Consider the following 16,777-nt stretch of genomic DNA (forward strand, 5'->3'; position numbering starts at 1 on the left):
CATATAACCTTTGAGCCAGGAATCCAATTATCAGCAAATGCAAACATCGGGAATTACAGCTACAGCTTCTGTATCATCGGACTACGTGGTACAAAAACATTTGTGTATCTGACGTAGGTACTTACAGCGGCAAATTATTAAGAAGAGGTTCAAGTCCCACCCAAGACAGTAAATTCTTCCACTTTCCATTTATTTCTAAGCTTAGTATATAATTATTACATTTAACTATATAAATAACATAAAACACGATACCCAGGTATTTATTCGACACTAAAACAACCTCAATAAAATCTTATATCTTTATTTTGTGTTAATAATAATAAGCTTACATTCCAATAGATTTAAATTTAACAGACTATTATACTTATTACACGTATAATAATGAAATGTAGTGTTTTTCAGTATGTTTGCAAAATACACATTACATTGTATATAAATTTTCGTACAAACACTTCGTATTTCACGGTAGCAAAATTCATTTCCATAAGGCACTCTGCATCCTTAACTACACACACGGACGAAACGAAGATTTCACGCTAGTGTTCAAAAGGCCTCCTTCGAGGAAATGTTACAATGTTAAATTCCATTACATATATTTATAAGGGTAAGTAAGTTTGACCGCTCTAATTATGTTCGAGACGAGAATGACGGAATTCAATTTGCTATAAGTACTTATAATAAGTTCTTGTTTTGTTTCACAATAACCAATGACACGTTAAGTAAGAGCCATCGCAGATCAGACACATCTAAAATTCTGATTTGCAGTGTCCATACTTCTGAAAAACATCTGTCAGAAAATTATAATCGAACAATTCCCAATAAGTCCTAGTTTCTCTATTCACCGGAAAGATTTCTCGGACCTTTCAATTTCTGATGGTAATTGGTAATCATTACTAACATTACCTATTCTACTGATATTAAAAACAAGTTACTAAATAGCGTTGTGCGCGGTGTGGCCACTGTTTTATTAACATGTTATTGCTTATTTATTATTAAACCTGCAGATCATAACTACATAATTATTCCCTTGCCTAGGATACTAATACTAGTATAATTTTACTGACAAAAAAAATACTGGTAGTAAAAGTTTTTAATACTTATAACAGTTATTACCTTCGATTTAATACCAATTTTTAATGGTAATTACAGAGAGTCACTTGGTCACTTATTCATTATACCTTAAACATAACATACAGATGAAGTAGGTAAGTAATAATATTTTTTTACATAAATAAAATATAAATGACGAAATGATTTTTAAATAAGTTAACAAATCTGAAAATATAAATAAATATTACACAAATTAAGATTATTTCAATTAGCCCTTGCATATTTATTTCGAGATACAATCTGGTTAAGCCAAAAGTAACGAGCCTACGGGCCCCGCGGCCGCGCGCGGCCATCATTAATTTCCCTCTGTAAATATTGCCTGCGTATTAAACGCGATTGTTTTACGATTAACAATTTCTTTTCGAATGTATTTCTGTCGACAGTTAGCATTCCAGCAGATTACACGATACACATTAATCTTCACTTAATATTACAGGTTGTATTGCGTTTTTAGGGTTCCATACCATACGGATGACAAACTGAACCAGATTACAAAGCCTCAGCTGTCTGCCTGTCGGCAGTTGACATATTAATAATATTTATTATTACATAATACATACGTTGACATAGTAATTTATTATTACATAATATGTATTGTATTATGTAATATTTATATTATAAATATTTGGTATGATGCGCTGTTAGAAATTAATAATAATTTTAAAGGGAACAAACTAACAATAAAATAAACCTCAAAAAATACTGCCTGAGAACAAATAATCAAACCGGTAAAATGTGAGTTGATCTTGAGAAGAAAATTAACTCGTCATAAAAAATGTGTACCTATTAGTTACCACCAGGTTATATTTTCATACTTCTAACTAATAATTGTATTATTCATTTTACGAACAATGCCTGATTTGCAAGACATCTTTTAAGCTACTCTCAAGTTACTTTCTCTGTACCTAATAGTGGATATCACTGTAGGTATCTACGTATCTCTTCTTCTTCCTCGCGTTATCCCGGCATTTCGCCACGGCTCATGAGAGCCTGGGGTCCGCTTGACAACTAATCCCATGATTTGACGTAGGCACTAGCTTTTACGAAAGCGACTGCCATCTGACCTTCCAACCCAGAGGTATAGGAGGTGTAGGTATCTACGTATATGTATATAAATCTGTAAAAATATGATAAAAGGATACAATGTAGGCATACTGTAAACACAAGCGCAATGAGTAAATACTTAAAACTTGTAAATTTTAATTAACACTAATTACACAACACATTAATTTATCATTAATATGTAGGTATGTACCTAAATATAAATGAATAAGTATTAATTTATGTAACATAAAATGCTTTCATTGTATTTTAATTAAGTAGAACCTACATGGTACATACCTACTTAACATTTTTTTCAGTGTCAATCGGTCGCATCGCTAAAGGCGAATTTAAAAAAATTATGGCTTTCTGACGGAACTTGAAATCTAAAAGATGTATGCGGTTAGGTAGTTTTAGTATATATGTATTATATCATATACAATGTATTATATGTATTATATATTTTAAATATATATAGTTGTTTACATATTTGTTATATTTCATATCCCATACTTTGTATATAGGTACATAATTATAGTAGGATATAGGTTTACCTATCTTGTAGGACATTAAATATTTTATCTTTATGCCGTTTAGTACAGCTTTTATGTCTACCGTTCTCCAATTTTCCCTCAACTGCTCAAGGGTTAACTGGAAGAGATCCCTGAAAGGGATAAGTTCGCCTTTGTACTAATGATGTGTGTTCTTTCATGTTTTATGTTTCTTTTTGTACAATAAAGTATTTTACTACTACTACTACTACTACGAGTAAAAATACGAGATTTCGCCTGACATTTAAATAATACATATAAATACTTTGTATGTTATTCCATTTACTTAATATATACATATCTCACTAAAAGGAATTAATTGTAATTTAAAAATTAGCATGATTGGTGAAAAGGATCTTTCGAGATAGTGTAACAGTAATGGTCGATAAGTCATCGAAGGGACGTACAGACAGACGCACGAGAAGCCCGCGTATTCTAATCGCTACGAATACAGGCGAGTTATCGACTAAACCGAACCTGTATAACTGTGGACTCGATACTATATACTACAACTATTTATAATACGAGTATAACTTGTTAAGAATGCGTTAATCGATCACGAAATTGTAAAGTTACAATCTATAACTCTAGAAAAAAAATAGTTCTTTCAACTTCAAACAATGTACAAGTTTGTAAGAAAACTGAAAGGTAGATATGTAGGGGATAAGCACTAGTTACTACGAGTACTTACTAAAGGCACTACAAAATAAAACTGCTTTAAAAAATTACCGATTTTCTTTGGGAGACATTCAAATCACTTACAAACACCTATACATACTTGATTAAAAGTTAAACACATTATTTCTGCCAAGGTTTCGTACGTCGGAGTTCACACTTATACTGGTTCACCTGAGACCCCAACCGCCCGCGCGTCCATGCGCGATAGGAGCCCCAGCGATGCTCGCACTCGTCCAATCTCTCGGACGATTTATCTGAATATCGCGGACTGTAATTACGGAACTTACGTTCGATGGCGCTGTTACAATTAAACTAGCGGTGCACTCGCGAAATAATAAATAAACCAGATAATATCAACAACATACATTGCCGATTTCGAGAATAACAATACAGCTACCTTTTATGAAATATGTCTACAGTAACTGATGCGTTGAAATTCCACGGAGTTATTATAGCAATTTTGATACGGAAGAAAATTGGAACATATAAATAATACGCGTCGATAAAATGAGAGCAGATAATCCATTGCATTTGGTTATATGAATATTCAACCATAGCTCATAAACTTATGGTAGATAAGTAGGTACCTACTTATAATTCGGCACCCATGTTTAATCTGTCACGTAGGTACTTATGGCTTTGTTTTATGCTCATATTGCTCATACGAGAACATACTTAGGTTCAGTCAATCATCAAACCACATAGATTGCAGTTACATGCTTTATTTATTGAAATTATTGACATTAATTACCTACTTACGTAATAAAAATCTACAAGTACTTAATAAAACACCACCCAACATTGCTTTTAAGTTGGATTTCGCAGTGACTGGGTTTATAAGGACTGTTCATTTTATTAAGCGGACACACAAAAAAGTATAAATTACATTTTTCTAATTCTGGAATCGCTTTATTTAGATAAATATAATAAAAACGGAAACCAACACAAAACATTTTAATGTAAATATAGTATAATATAATAACATCGGTAAGATTTTCGTACTTTTACACGGTTGCGCCGTTCAAGTGCCTGCACATAAATTTTTGACACTTTTTGACAAGTTGTAAACAACATTCGTTTGAATTCTTTCAATGTTTTAGCTTCTCATCTACCCTTTTTTAAGTGCATCTTCACATTGGTCTAGTGCCACTCGATGGAGTGGAGCTCCGGGCAATTAGATGAGTTGACTTGTTTTTGAACGAAATCAATGTTTTTCAAATTCAGTAGCTTCACTTTCTGACCAGCATAGTGGGCACTTGCCAAATCAGGCCGAAATGAAGAGGTGACATTATGCGTCTGATAGACGGAAAGTACTCGTTATTAGATGCATTATTTTCTGTAAATGTCGCAACCAAAGTTCATGTCGCAAAATAGAACAAACTTTTTAAGGCCACAGGAACCAATTGCCTGCCAGACAAGGACTTTCTTCATGAATTGGTCAATTTTGATGTTACTCTCCTCGTCGAATATATGATCTTCTACAACGGCATGGTAGCATCAGGGCCATTGGTAACGTACTACAGCAACATTTTACGCATTTTCCGTTGTCCATTAAAATGCTACGAAATTTATCTTACTGTAAAATGTAGTACAGTTTGACGCTTCTTTTGTTCGATTGCTTTCGCTGCTCTGCAATTCTTTTGTCCATTTTTTTCTTTCTATGGGTCCATTTATTGTACATACTTCTTATTTTTTAATCTGTGCCTACTCTAACGCCTGCTGTCTTAGGAATTTCGCGAACCGATAAGTAATTTATTGATTTTAACAGCCGCATGACAATACTTTTGTTTCTGGATTGGCCGGGCCGCTTCTGTGCCGGGATTTTGTAAAATCTTCAAGCATATGATGCCCTGCAAATGTTTTAATAATTTTATTCACGTTTAACTTGGAAAATTTGTACATATTTACGATTTTTCGCAGTGAATACTAGCCTGTGCATCCTTATTGCAGAACTAACTTGCTATGTTCCAAATTTGTTCGGTCCTTCGGGAAAAATATTTGACTATTATGGGAACAAATATGTAGCAATTGATAAATAAGGGATTGTTAATTATATTGTTATGAGCTGTACGTCAATTGATTTTAAATTCGCCGATTAAAAGAGGTGTAAGAGTGTCCGCTTAGTAAACTGAACAGTCCTTATTAATACATGCTTTAAAAGCATTATTGATGCTTACTATCATTATTACTATCACGTAAAAAATTACTACTAACCTGTATCGTTGTAAGTACGAGATTTTAGTATTGATATAAGCTTTGCCTTAACTTGCTAAGATTTTAATTTGAATCAAGCTTTCCGAAAATTTAGTTCATCACTAAAAAGAGGCGTCAATTATTTTGGTACAATTTTTATTATTAGGGACTTAAATAATTATTGCCTGGGTGTACTTATGTTACTTTTTTTAACGCAAAATCGGATGAATGAATAAGGACAAAGAAAGTCGTATTCAACAGCGAATGGGCACTTCAATACTTTATCGTAATCTTCTAAGCAAAGTTTAAAAGCACCTAATACAAAATTCTTCGCAAATGTAGACGCGAGCAAAAGCCATAGTGAGATTAAGGTAAGGAAAAAAACTTACCCCCATTTCATAAACGCGCTACAAAAGCCTCAATTAGCTGATAATCGTTTGTCTTTATCTGTCATTTTGACTTATGTATTTGTGAGAAAGGGATAAAACATAATTTAACTAAATCATGCCCGTAAAGTTTTCTGAATAAGGGGGTTAATCATTACTGTTAAGCATTACGCATCTAAGTTTAAGAAATGGCCCGTTTTACTTGTCTATTAGTATTACCAACAGAAAATAATTAAAATATTTTATCACAGATATTAGGAATTAAGAATGTTATTACTTACATAGTTATTATGTGCAGCGTTTGGAATCGACAGAATCAATTTTATGCCAGTGAGATGAAATGTGCTGGTGCACATAGTATCAACTATTTCAAATCCTCAGTTAGGTTCTACTACCCTCCAGTCAAATCAGCAACTCTTAATAAAACAACAAAAGGGTGTTTGTTGGTTTGAGAACTGGATAGGGACGTTTTCGATTAATTAGATTTAGCTGATTTTAATAATTAAAAGGACAAAAACATGTTTAATCTTGTCTTTTTCTTTCTATTTCCGTAATTATATAATTTCTCCACCCCTATGAAACAATTAACACAATTTATAGAAGAATATTATCTCATCAAATCCGTCAACTCCGATTACTGCTTATACAAATAATGAAACGCCTTCACCTTTTTTTCATTACTTTTACCTTAAATAATGTATATTGAGCAGAAATATCCGCTAATTTTAACGAAAAAAACATAATGTTACCTAAATAAAAAATTCAAAATAAGTACTAACAAAAAACACGCGTTTCTTGGATGGATGGATGCCAAGTCGTACAGTGCAAGAATGCATTTTAATGTTTAATATAAACACTAGGTACTGTAAATACTTATGTAGGTAAGTCAAAATAAGCGCTATCCAAAAAGGGATACCCCACAGACACATAGCCCTCATAATACTTAACCCTAAAGCCCTATTTAGACGATGCGAGAACTCGCATGCGAGTCTCAGTACATTGGGGTTTTTGATCGGTCGGTCGGATTGGACGTAACCAACAGTTCGCAATGTAACTAAAATCGCATGCGAGTTCGCGCGCCGTCGGTTACGTATAATTCAACCCACCGATCAAAACCTGCAATGTAATGAAACTCGTATGCGAGTTCTCGCATCGTCTAAATGTGCTCTAACTCATATAGTACGTATAAAAGATCTGAATGCGACATGAGATTCGTTCAACCAATTTCCTGTTAATAACAACGTTATTATATCATATCACATCAGTAAATGTTAGTAAGTATTTGAGTTCGTTCACTGTCGAGTACTCCGTACATTTTTGTAAAAAATTAGTCTAATCTTACAACCAATCACAGCTCTTCATGCCTCCTCTTTTCTGCGGACGCTTCAACAAAGTTCTTAAAGTCCCGTCTCTCTCTTACGTAGGCCGCACACTCCTCCACCAGTCGCAGGAACTCATCGACGTCGAACGAGTAGTTGGTGAACTTAGCGTGTGATCCACCGCCTGGTCCGTGGCCCTACAACATCAAATAGCATTAATATGAAAGTATCAGTTAGTGTAAGCAAATCTTATCAGTAGAAAAAGGCGGCAAATTTAAAGAATGTAGGCGCGAAGGTATCTTCCCGTAGAAAATTTGAATTTCGCCCCTTTGTCTACTGACAACATTTGCTTGACCAACTTTATTAACCCTTTGACCGCTATACTAAATAAACTTACTATCGCTTATAGTTTGAGAAAAAAGAGTAGAAATTAAAAAATGACAATACTGTTGTAGTGTCGTCCCTTTCAAATCAATATACATATAAGAAAACGGGACGACAGTACAGTATTGCCACTTTTTAATTTCTACTCTTTTTTGTCAGACTGTAGGTATTGTAGATGTACAGTAAAGTTGTGGTGCATATTTATTTACCTTTGTATTTTCATGGAAATGTACGAGCGTGTCTTGCTATTTAAGTCAGTCTCGGTACAATAAGAACTGAGGTTGACTGAAGTAGCATGACAAATACGAACGTTTCCGAGAAAGTACGATGGAAAACTATTATGCACTATACTTATGTATGTGTGTGATGGTCAAAGAATTAATAAAAGCAGAGAAAAGAAACGGTGTAAAGTCTAAGAAAAACGCATTTAACTGATTTGCAAGACGAAGTGATCCCATAAGTGTTCCGTGAACAAAGTTTTGTACGGAACACTAAAAATCGTGCCCTTGAGATTAACGGCCGAACTAGATGACGCTAAGGTAGAAGTACTAGTGCTCGACGCTGCACTAGAATTCGATATGGGCACTTTATGTCAAAGTGACAAGGATTAAATTTGAATACAGAAAAATCTTCGCCGTTCAAATTTAAGCTATATTACTTTGACATAAAGTGCCCATGTCAAATACTAGTGCAGCGTCGAGCACTAGTACTTCTACCTTTGCCAGCCAGAGGGCCTACCGCGAACCACGTTCGACTTGTTGCCTCTCTGTCGCACTCGTATATTCGTGTGACAGGAAGTGACGTGTGACGTCGAACGTGGTTCGCGGTAGGCCCTCTGTGTTACCTCATAACGTCCGTATATCTACTTCAGCTGTCAAAAGTGGAGGCACGAAATATTCTTAGGTATTACACCACGTCTCTTAATAAATCTATCTACCTACTCTACATTATTCTACATAAGTATCTACTAGTGAAGCTGATAATAAAAATTTCGGTATGTTTTTGAACTAAAATAGCTTACTCAATATCTGCAATAACGAACAAAACGCTGGTTTTTCTCGACTGAAAGATAATAAAAGGCATAATACTAACTAATACTATAAGGAATTATGCTCTGTGATGCTGATTTGTTTATGTTATTTAATTTTTTACACGTTTTCATTTCATCTTAAAGTCTTATGAGTTATGTTACTTGATACAGCAATGGGATAATAAATAAAAAAATAACTTAAAATTCGTTTACCGTAAAAAGGCTTCAAAGCTCAAATGTTTTTTTTTATAAATAATAAGCAATATGTATTCTGGGCCCATAACCTACACTCAAGCAGATGATGATGCAAACTGATGCAAAACTTTGCATGGAAATCTCTATATTTTATATATAAATTTCCATGTAAAGGTTCCAATGCATCCCTTTTTCGTTGCTTTTATTGTATTATTAAAAAAAACAGGTTGCTTGCTAACCAAACACTGTAATCATAAAATAAAGTTTAAGAAGTTGACATTTATTCATGAAAAAAAAAATCTAGATACTTTTTGAAGGAAAATATTGGAAAATGGTTGACGCGTAAATATTACGATTTTAATGCGCTGCTGAATCAAAAGCGACAATAAACAATAACCCTCTTATTCATAAACGTTTACTAAAGTTGACAAGCCGATAACAATCGTTTGTCCCTTTCCGACGTATTGGTATCATGGAAAGGGACAAACGATTATTATCGGCTTGTCAACTTTAATAAACGTTTAGAATAAGGGGGTAAGAACAGAAGGTACGTTACTGCATTCCCGATTTCTTAAGAAATCTGCATTTAAAACTATAAAGGCATGGCATACCTGGTCTTGTTGAACTAGCTTCGTCTTGTCCCGCCAAGTAACATACTTAAGTCCGCGCAGCCGCGCCAGGTCTGCGTAACAGTTTGGATCTTCACAATTGTAGCTGAAATTAACAGAAATATATATATATATATATATATTTTAATGGTTGAACATAACGTAATACACTGGTACTCAAATATAACCAAAGCTTATATACATCCCACTTTTCTGGACTAAAGCGGGTTGGGATCTTTCTTTACATACACTTTTGAATTTCTTTGTGGGTGTAACGTTTCCTCATAATGTTAATGCTTCGCTGATACCTTGGTGATCTGATCTGGTCATAAGTTGTTATAACTCATTGGTACAGTCCCCATCAGATATGTATATCGCTTCAACGTTTTATATACCTACATATAGAGACTTTGTTTATATATTTATGAACAGTATGAACACCTCGGCCGATCTTTATTTATTATGGTCGCTTATCTGATGGCGACTTTACAAGTTTACAAGTCAGGATTTGAAGATATCAATCTACAATCACAATTTAACAATTATACGAGTATGTACAGTCAAGGAATTTAAATTCCGACCCATTTCGTACTTTGTCACAGTGACAATCAATATGACAGCCGCTAGAGACCTCATACGGTTGTCACTGTGACAAAGTACGAAATGGGTCGGAACTTAAATTCCTTGACTGTACTCAATAGAAAATTCGATGAGGTGGAGAATGCTTCATGTGGTCGTGTATATTTTTTTAATATTGTTTATGTGCCAACAATGGGTATTCAGAAAATTCTGTCAATTGAATGAGTACAAATCTAACAAAACGGGGTCAGTCAAAAAAACTGTTGTTAATTGTCTACTTACACTTCAAAAGCAGCAGCCCAGTCGGGTAAGAAGAGAAGGTGAGTAAGACCGGCCCCGTGCATGCCAATAAACACATCTGTGTTGTGAGTAATCTCCAACTGCTCCGCGAACGGCACAGACCTATCGTACACAACTCGTTGCACGTGATATCCTTTCACTTTGAGCAATGCCTCCACTATTTCCTTTTCATTTAATATAGTTCTATAAGTAGTCCCTCGGGACAGTAGTGTTACTCTTACTTTATCATTTTCCCTAATTTGAGGCCTTATATTGAATGAGTGTAGAATATGTTTTGAAAATGCGTGGAATAATCCACTTCGTTCACAGCCATATATCTGAAAGAAAATTAGATCCACATTAATTGTTAAAAATCTTGACATGAATTGTATAATGCTCAGTAAGGAAAACTAAATACTAAAACTACAATTAATCCCTTACTATGCTACCGTCCGCTAGAAAATCGCCGACCAAGTACTTCACAAACATACATACATATATTTACGCCTATTTTCCGGAGGGGTAGGCAGATACCACAGATTTCCACTTGCTACGACCCTGACATGCCTCTTTCGCTTCCTTGACTTTCATAACATTCCTTATTCACGCTCGCCAGTTTAGGGTTTAAAAACGGTCTGAATTAAGTGAAATGGCTGTAGTGAAAATAGTGTTAAAATAAATACTTGGATAAGTAGTATGAGTAAAAGTTCTTATCAGAAGCAGATAAAATATTTAAAGCAACTTACCAAAGGAGTATTGTAGTATAAACCAAAAATCATTCTGGGCAGAAGAGGGAACACAACATTTTTAAAACACACCACCTTCCCTCTGAATTTCTTCAAGTCCCATATAGGATTGACTGTGAAGGATTTGAACGTATCTTGAAACGCTGACCCATATGTAAATGTCTCCCAAACTAGAATGTGGTTGTCCCTTGAGAAAGTGGACGCGTGAGTGGAGTTGACATGAAGTGATGCGTATAAATTGAAGAAGTCACAGAAGTGGTGGTACATGTTGACAGCTGGAATGATGAAAACAGAACTTGGTTAATTTTTAGGGTTCCGTACCCAAAGGGTAAAACGGGGCCCTATTACTAAGACTCTGATGTCCGTCCGTCCGTCCGTCCGTCAGTCACCAGGCTGTATCTCACGAACCGTGATAGCTAGACAGTTGAAATTTTCACAGATGATGTATTTCTGTTGCCGCTATAACAACAAATACTAAAAACAGAATAAAATAAAGATTTAAGTGGGGCTCCCATACAACAAACGTGAATTTTGACCAAAGTTAAGCAACGTCGGGCGGGGTCAGTACTTGGATGGGTGACCGTTTTTTTTTTTGCCTTTTTTTACATTAGGGTACGGAACCCTTCGTGCGCCAGTCTGACTTGCACTTGCCCGGTTTTTGAATACAGCTATAGGAGCATTCCATGAAATTGTCTACCGCTGTCCCGTACAAACGCGAGTTTTCTGAAGATATCCAGGTATAGGAGTTTCTTTTTCTGTAACAAGCGCCGAAAAAAAAAGTTCTAATATACGAAATAAAATGCGTTTGTACAGGACAGCCCGTGGAAGGCTCCTATAGCATTCCCCAGTCGCGGTTGCCATCAGGCTGTTTAAACTATTTAGGGTGTGCTGCTACTATTGTACTTGTTTGATAAAGATGACGATGCCCGATATCAAGTACTGGTTTACCATACAAAAATAGTCCCGGAACCTAAAATTCCCGGTTGTCGTCGTACCATGATCGCACAGTATAAAAGCTCGTATACAGTCAGCGGAAGTTCCTAAGCGAGCGAGGTGTTCAAAATTACCTTGACAGTTGACGAATAGTAGTAACAAAATAAACCTTATTTTTATACAAAACTTACTTGCGTCCAGTTTCATAATATAAGTTGGTTTGTCAATAGTGAGGTCACATAGCCCATCATCCACGGGTCTGGAAGGCGTTCTCACGAAATGTTGAAGCTCGGAAGCCCATGACTGCAGTTGGCTGAAATGCTCCGCTTCTTTCTTCAGTCTGTCTGAGTAGAACTTACAGTATCCACCTGAAATTGCGTTCAAAATTGCATTTAAAACAGGTATCACTTCTGCATTGCGAGCACGCGACGTGACCCTCTCTTTCTCTCTTTAATCCTTCTCTAGTGTTAGGCGTGAATTTAATCAGTATTATATGTTTCATTTTCTCTTTGTATGAAAAAACCGCGCAACTACATGTCGCACCAAGTACAGTCACCTGCAATAATATGTTACACAACGAAGGCCGCAAAAATATCTGACAGTATCTTATTTGTAGAGCCATAAGAGCGTGTCACATATTGCGACCTTCGAAAATAACATATTATTGCAGGGCTATAACTGTGAAAATCGAAGTTCGCAAATTACGGGCATCTTTCTCTGTCACTCTGATTAAGTCTTGATTGGAGTAAAAGAGAAAAATCCCCGCAGTTTGCGAATTTCGGTTTTCGCGGTAAGCCCTCAGGTGACTGTACAATGGAAGGTACCTTTAAACTCACTTTGCAACTCTTCTATTTTCCAAAAAATTAATACCTACCTTTTAGATAGATGAACTCAATATCTTGTGGCTGGTTTTGTTCTTTAAAAACCTTTAGTACCGTTTGGTAAACAAAGTTTCGTAACCAGCTACAGAATGGGAATCAAGATTCCCAGTTTGTAGCCGATTACGTATTGGGCCAGCGTGGTACCGCTTGGTAACTAAATTTGGTAACTAGCTACAAAATGGAAATCTAAAATTCCCTGTATGTAGCCGGTTACGAATTAGGTCAGAGTGGTACCATTTGGTAACTAAATTTTGTAACCGGCTACAAAATGGGAATCCAAAATTACCTGTTTGTAGCCGGTTACGTATTGGGCCAGAGTTACTGGTCGGAGTTTATTCTACCAAATCGAGGCTAAAACAGTGTAGGTACATACAAAAGCACTTCAGACCTATTGTCATTGCATACGTTTATTTTAAGTTTTAATGATAATTTCTCGCTGACTGTACATTTTATCAAAAATCTGTGAATACCAATTGCCACCACTTAAACAGTTAAAGATGGCTTCCCAAGACCATTTTGGAGTGACAGCAAGCTGCCTTTACTGCCCCATCTCTACTTTCCACCCTTAATACAACTTAATGAACCACTTCAAAAGTCCCATTTTGTAACCAGTTACAACGCGCGATATTTTTTCCCGTTTGGAAGCTGGTTACCAACCGTGGCTATGAATCGGTAATTCAAAAGTCCCATTTTGTAACCAGTTACAAACCGGGATTTATTTTTCCCGTTTCGAAGCCGGTTACCGGTTACCAAACGTGGTTACAAATCGGTAATGGAAAAGTCCCAATTTGAAGCCAGTTACGAATTGGTATTTCTTTCCCGTTTCGAAGCTGGTTACCAATTTTTAGTTACCAAACGGTACTAAAGGTTTTAAAGGCTTGTTTTATAAGATTTAAAAAAGCAACATTATAAAACCGTGGGGGAAAAACCGGTCAAGTGCGAGTCGGACTCGCGTTCCATGGGTCTCGTACATTACTAAATTTTTAACAATGAATTTTTTATATGAGAAACGCGAGTGAATTGCCTTTAAAAAACCCGTAGGGGTCGGATCAAAAACTAAGTAATTTCTTCTAAACTATTTATTCTAAAATTATAAAAAATATGTTTGAAATTCTCACAATGATCTCTTTCATTTGATATGTAACACGATATAGTTTGAAAAACTTTGTTTTTTAATTTTCTCATTTACCCCCCAAAAGTGGCCTCATGTTTAAAATTCATTTGTTTACGTTACATGTCCGTCTTTGGGTCACAAATTTACATATCTGTACCAAATTTCAACTTAATTGGTCCAGTAGTTTCGCAGAAAATGGGCTGTGACAGACGGACAGACAGACGCACGAGGGATCCTATAAGGGTTCCGTTTTGTTCCTTTTAAGGAACCCTAAAAAGCGTATGTTCATGATAATTAAAACGCACCACTCACGTTTTTCTAGGCTTTATAACGGTGTTCGTGCAGTGACACATGTCGAACGACTTAAAACCGTGACTGATCACTTTTACATATATACCCAGTAAATTTTTAAGATTATCTAACAGATAACATCAACCAATTAACAACACCGTAAAACCTCCCAGTCCAATACTGAGCGGCTACCGCGAAAACCGAAATTCGTAAATTGCGGGGATCTTTCTCTTTTACTCCAATGAAGGCGTAATTAGAGTGACAGAAAAATCCCCGCAATTTGCGAACTTCGATTTCCGCGGTTATAGCCCTGCAACTATGGCCCACAAGTTCAAAAGGAAATTAAGTATCATGTTCCTTTTGGTTTACTCCGAGTTTTTCCTTCAATATATAAACATACCTAGCCTTATCTTATAAAAAATACAATAAATACTTTAATACACCTGAACGAAAAGATTACAGTAAATTTTGGACCATGGTTGGGAGCTTTGGACTATATTTGGGAGGTTTTACGGCACCAATATTTTTGGCAATACCATAAATAATGTTCAGATCAAAATTGGAAATGCCTGCAGACTGCAGACTGAGCCTTGCAAACTAAATAAATGGTGTATCTACTCACCTATTTGTCCAGGCCCAAGAATGTCAGACTTGTAACGCAGATTATCCCCCCGGCCAATCAGTCCTGTGAAATTGAGCATCAGGTTCCGTCCTCTGCAAAACCTACAACAAACAAAAGTTACGATCTAACGTAATGTATATAAAATGTAATGTATATATGTAACATATGTATAAAATGCGTACACTTTTATTTTATGAAATTATATTATAGTTTTTAATTTCCCACACAAAATGGTAAAAATAAATTCCTTCTAAGTGGCTATTAAATGAATTTGAATCATATAGAAAATAAAATAACTAAACCTTGGTAATTATCATGATGGTATTGTAAATAAGTTGGTAAAGTTGTTGGTTGATTGTCGCCTACCAAGGCTACCATTGATTTAATTATGAATATAATATAATGAATAGAAATTACTATAAAGTTTTATCAGAAAATATAATGTTTAGAAATGGCATGCTGAATATATTTAAGATGTCAATAAACATTTATTACTTTGATATTTTTTTGGTTTTATTTGTTAAATTTTTAATGTTTATACTTAATTCTAGCAGTTTAATAATTTCTCATACTGACCAATTGTAATTGAGCATCCTGTATATAAAATTCTAAAAGGTGACATGTTGTCATTACCTGTTAATTCTAAGATCTAAGAAAATTTACCTTAAATACTTTGAGCATTCCAAGGATGAATCATGTGGATATGATGGTTCACACATCACCATCAGTTCACTGATTTGCTCCTTAATATAGCCTGGAAAGAGATAAATACCTTTAAGAGTTTATGTAATAACTTTATTATTCAAATAAAGAAATGTAAAAAAAAATAGGAATTTTGGAAGAGGAGAAGGGCCTGTATAGTAAATACTAGCATTTAACAGGCTAGGTCGATCTGTGTAAGATGTCCCCAATATTTATTTATTCATTTTTATTTTCTTCATTATTTATAACAGTCTTACTATAGGTACTCTTTCATTCACATTTGATGGACATTTATCTTCCAGAGAAAAGTTGGATGGTATTATGATATGGTTGGTAATTTTGAGTAAAAAGTACATGTACCTTATAGATAAAAGAATTACCATTCCCTGTTGGATCACTATCATGGACTGAGCATGGCCATTTCACATAATATTAATGTATTATTAAAAGACTTACCGAAATCCGCTTGTGTAAAAAAAGTCTCATATTGCGCCTCTTTCGTTTTTACCCAACCTCGATGATCGCCAGGACATCGTGGTCTAACATGGTATGAATTACTTCTTTCACAAGTGGGCTCATAACCCCAACAAGCTTTCATTTCAGCTAGAGCTTTGTAGGGGCATTGCGGATCTTCAGCACACGATTTGGCGATGTTAGGATATGCATTAAAAACATAAGGAAGATGTTCTGCTGGTACATTTAAATCTTTTAAGTTAATAGAGTTAGTTGCACGAAGATTTAACAAAACCAGACATAATATTACAAACATGGCTGCAGCATTTAATAGCAATATCTCCTAGCGTGAATAAATTACATTTATTATTCAAGAAGATACCTTACTTCATTAATTAATAACGACAAATAAAACCGTTCATGTTTATACAACAAAGGTTAAGGTTATGTTTATTGTGTAGGCCGTGGCTTCTTCTTCTCTGTGCAATCATTTGACATTGACAGCTGCCACAGGTAATGCAAACGGTTAAACTATTTCATAACATAGCGAATGAAATTTTATTGATTATCAGGTAAACCAACATTACAACTTCAAAGATTGTACGCATGTATGCACCACCTAACCTCATTATACTTACAATAGATGGCACTATTCTTTCGCGCCTTTTCCGGAACCGACATA

At 35.2% G+C, this 16,777-nt stretch overlaps 1 protein-coding gene and 1 long non-coding RNA gene across 2 annotated transcripts; both read right to left on the reverse strand.

The window, feature by feature from the left end:
* Nucleotides 1–285: 285 nt before the first annotated feature.
* Nucleotides 286–4,949, reverse strand: LOC134663684 (uncharacterized). Its single transcript, XR_010098166.1, has 2 exons — nt 2,918–4,949; nt 286–2,489 (listed from the first exon to the last, which is right to left on the reverse strand). It is a non-coding gene; the product is annotated as an uncharacterized LOC134663684 (long non-coding RNA).
* A 2,142-nt stretch (nt 4,950–7,091) lies between these two features.
* Nucleotides 7,092–16,558, reverse strand: LOC134663706 (EGF domain-specific O-linked N-acetylglucosamine transferase). The gene is made up of 8 exons (XM_063520160.1): nt 16,099–16,558; nt 15,604–15,694; nt 14,941–15,041; nt 12,224–12,400; nt 11,100–11,374; nt 10,357–10,691; nt 9,499–9,601; nt 7,092–7,475 (listed from the first exon to the last, which is right to left on the reverse strand). The coding sequence occupies exons 1-8, from the start codon at nt 16,409–16,411 to the stop codon at nt 7,308–7,310; spliced, it is 1,563 nt and encodes a 520-aa protein (XP_063376230.1). The 5' UTR covers nt 16,412–16,558; the 3' UTR covers nt 7,092–7,307.
* Nucleotides 16,559–16,777: the final 219 nt, after the last annotated feature.

Source organism: Cydia fagiglandana, chromosome 4, assembly GCF_963556715.1.
Source record: "Cydia fagiglandana chromosome 4, ilCydFagi1.1, whole genome shotgun sequence".
NCBI lineage: Eukaryota > Metazoa > Arthropoda > Insecta > Lepidoptera > Tortricidae > Cydia > Cydia fagiglandana.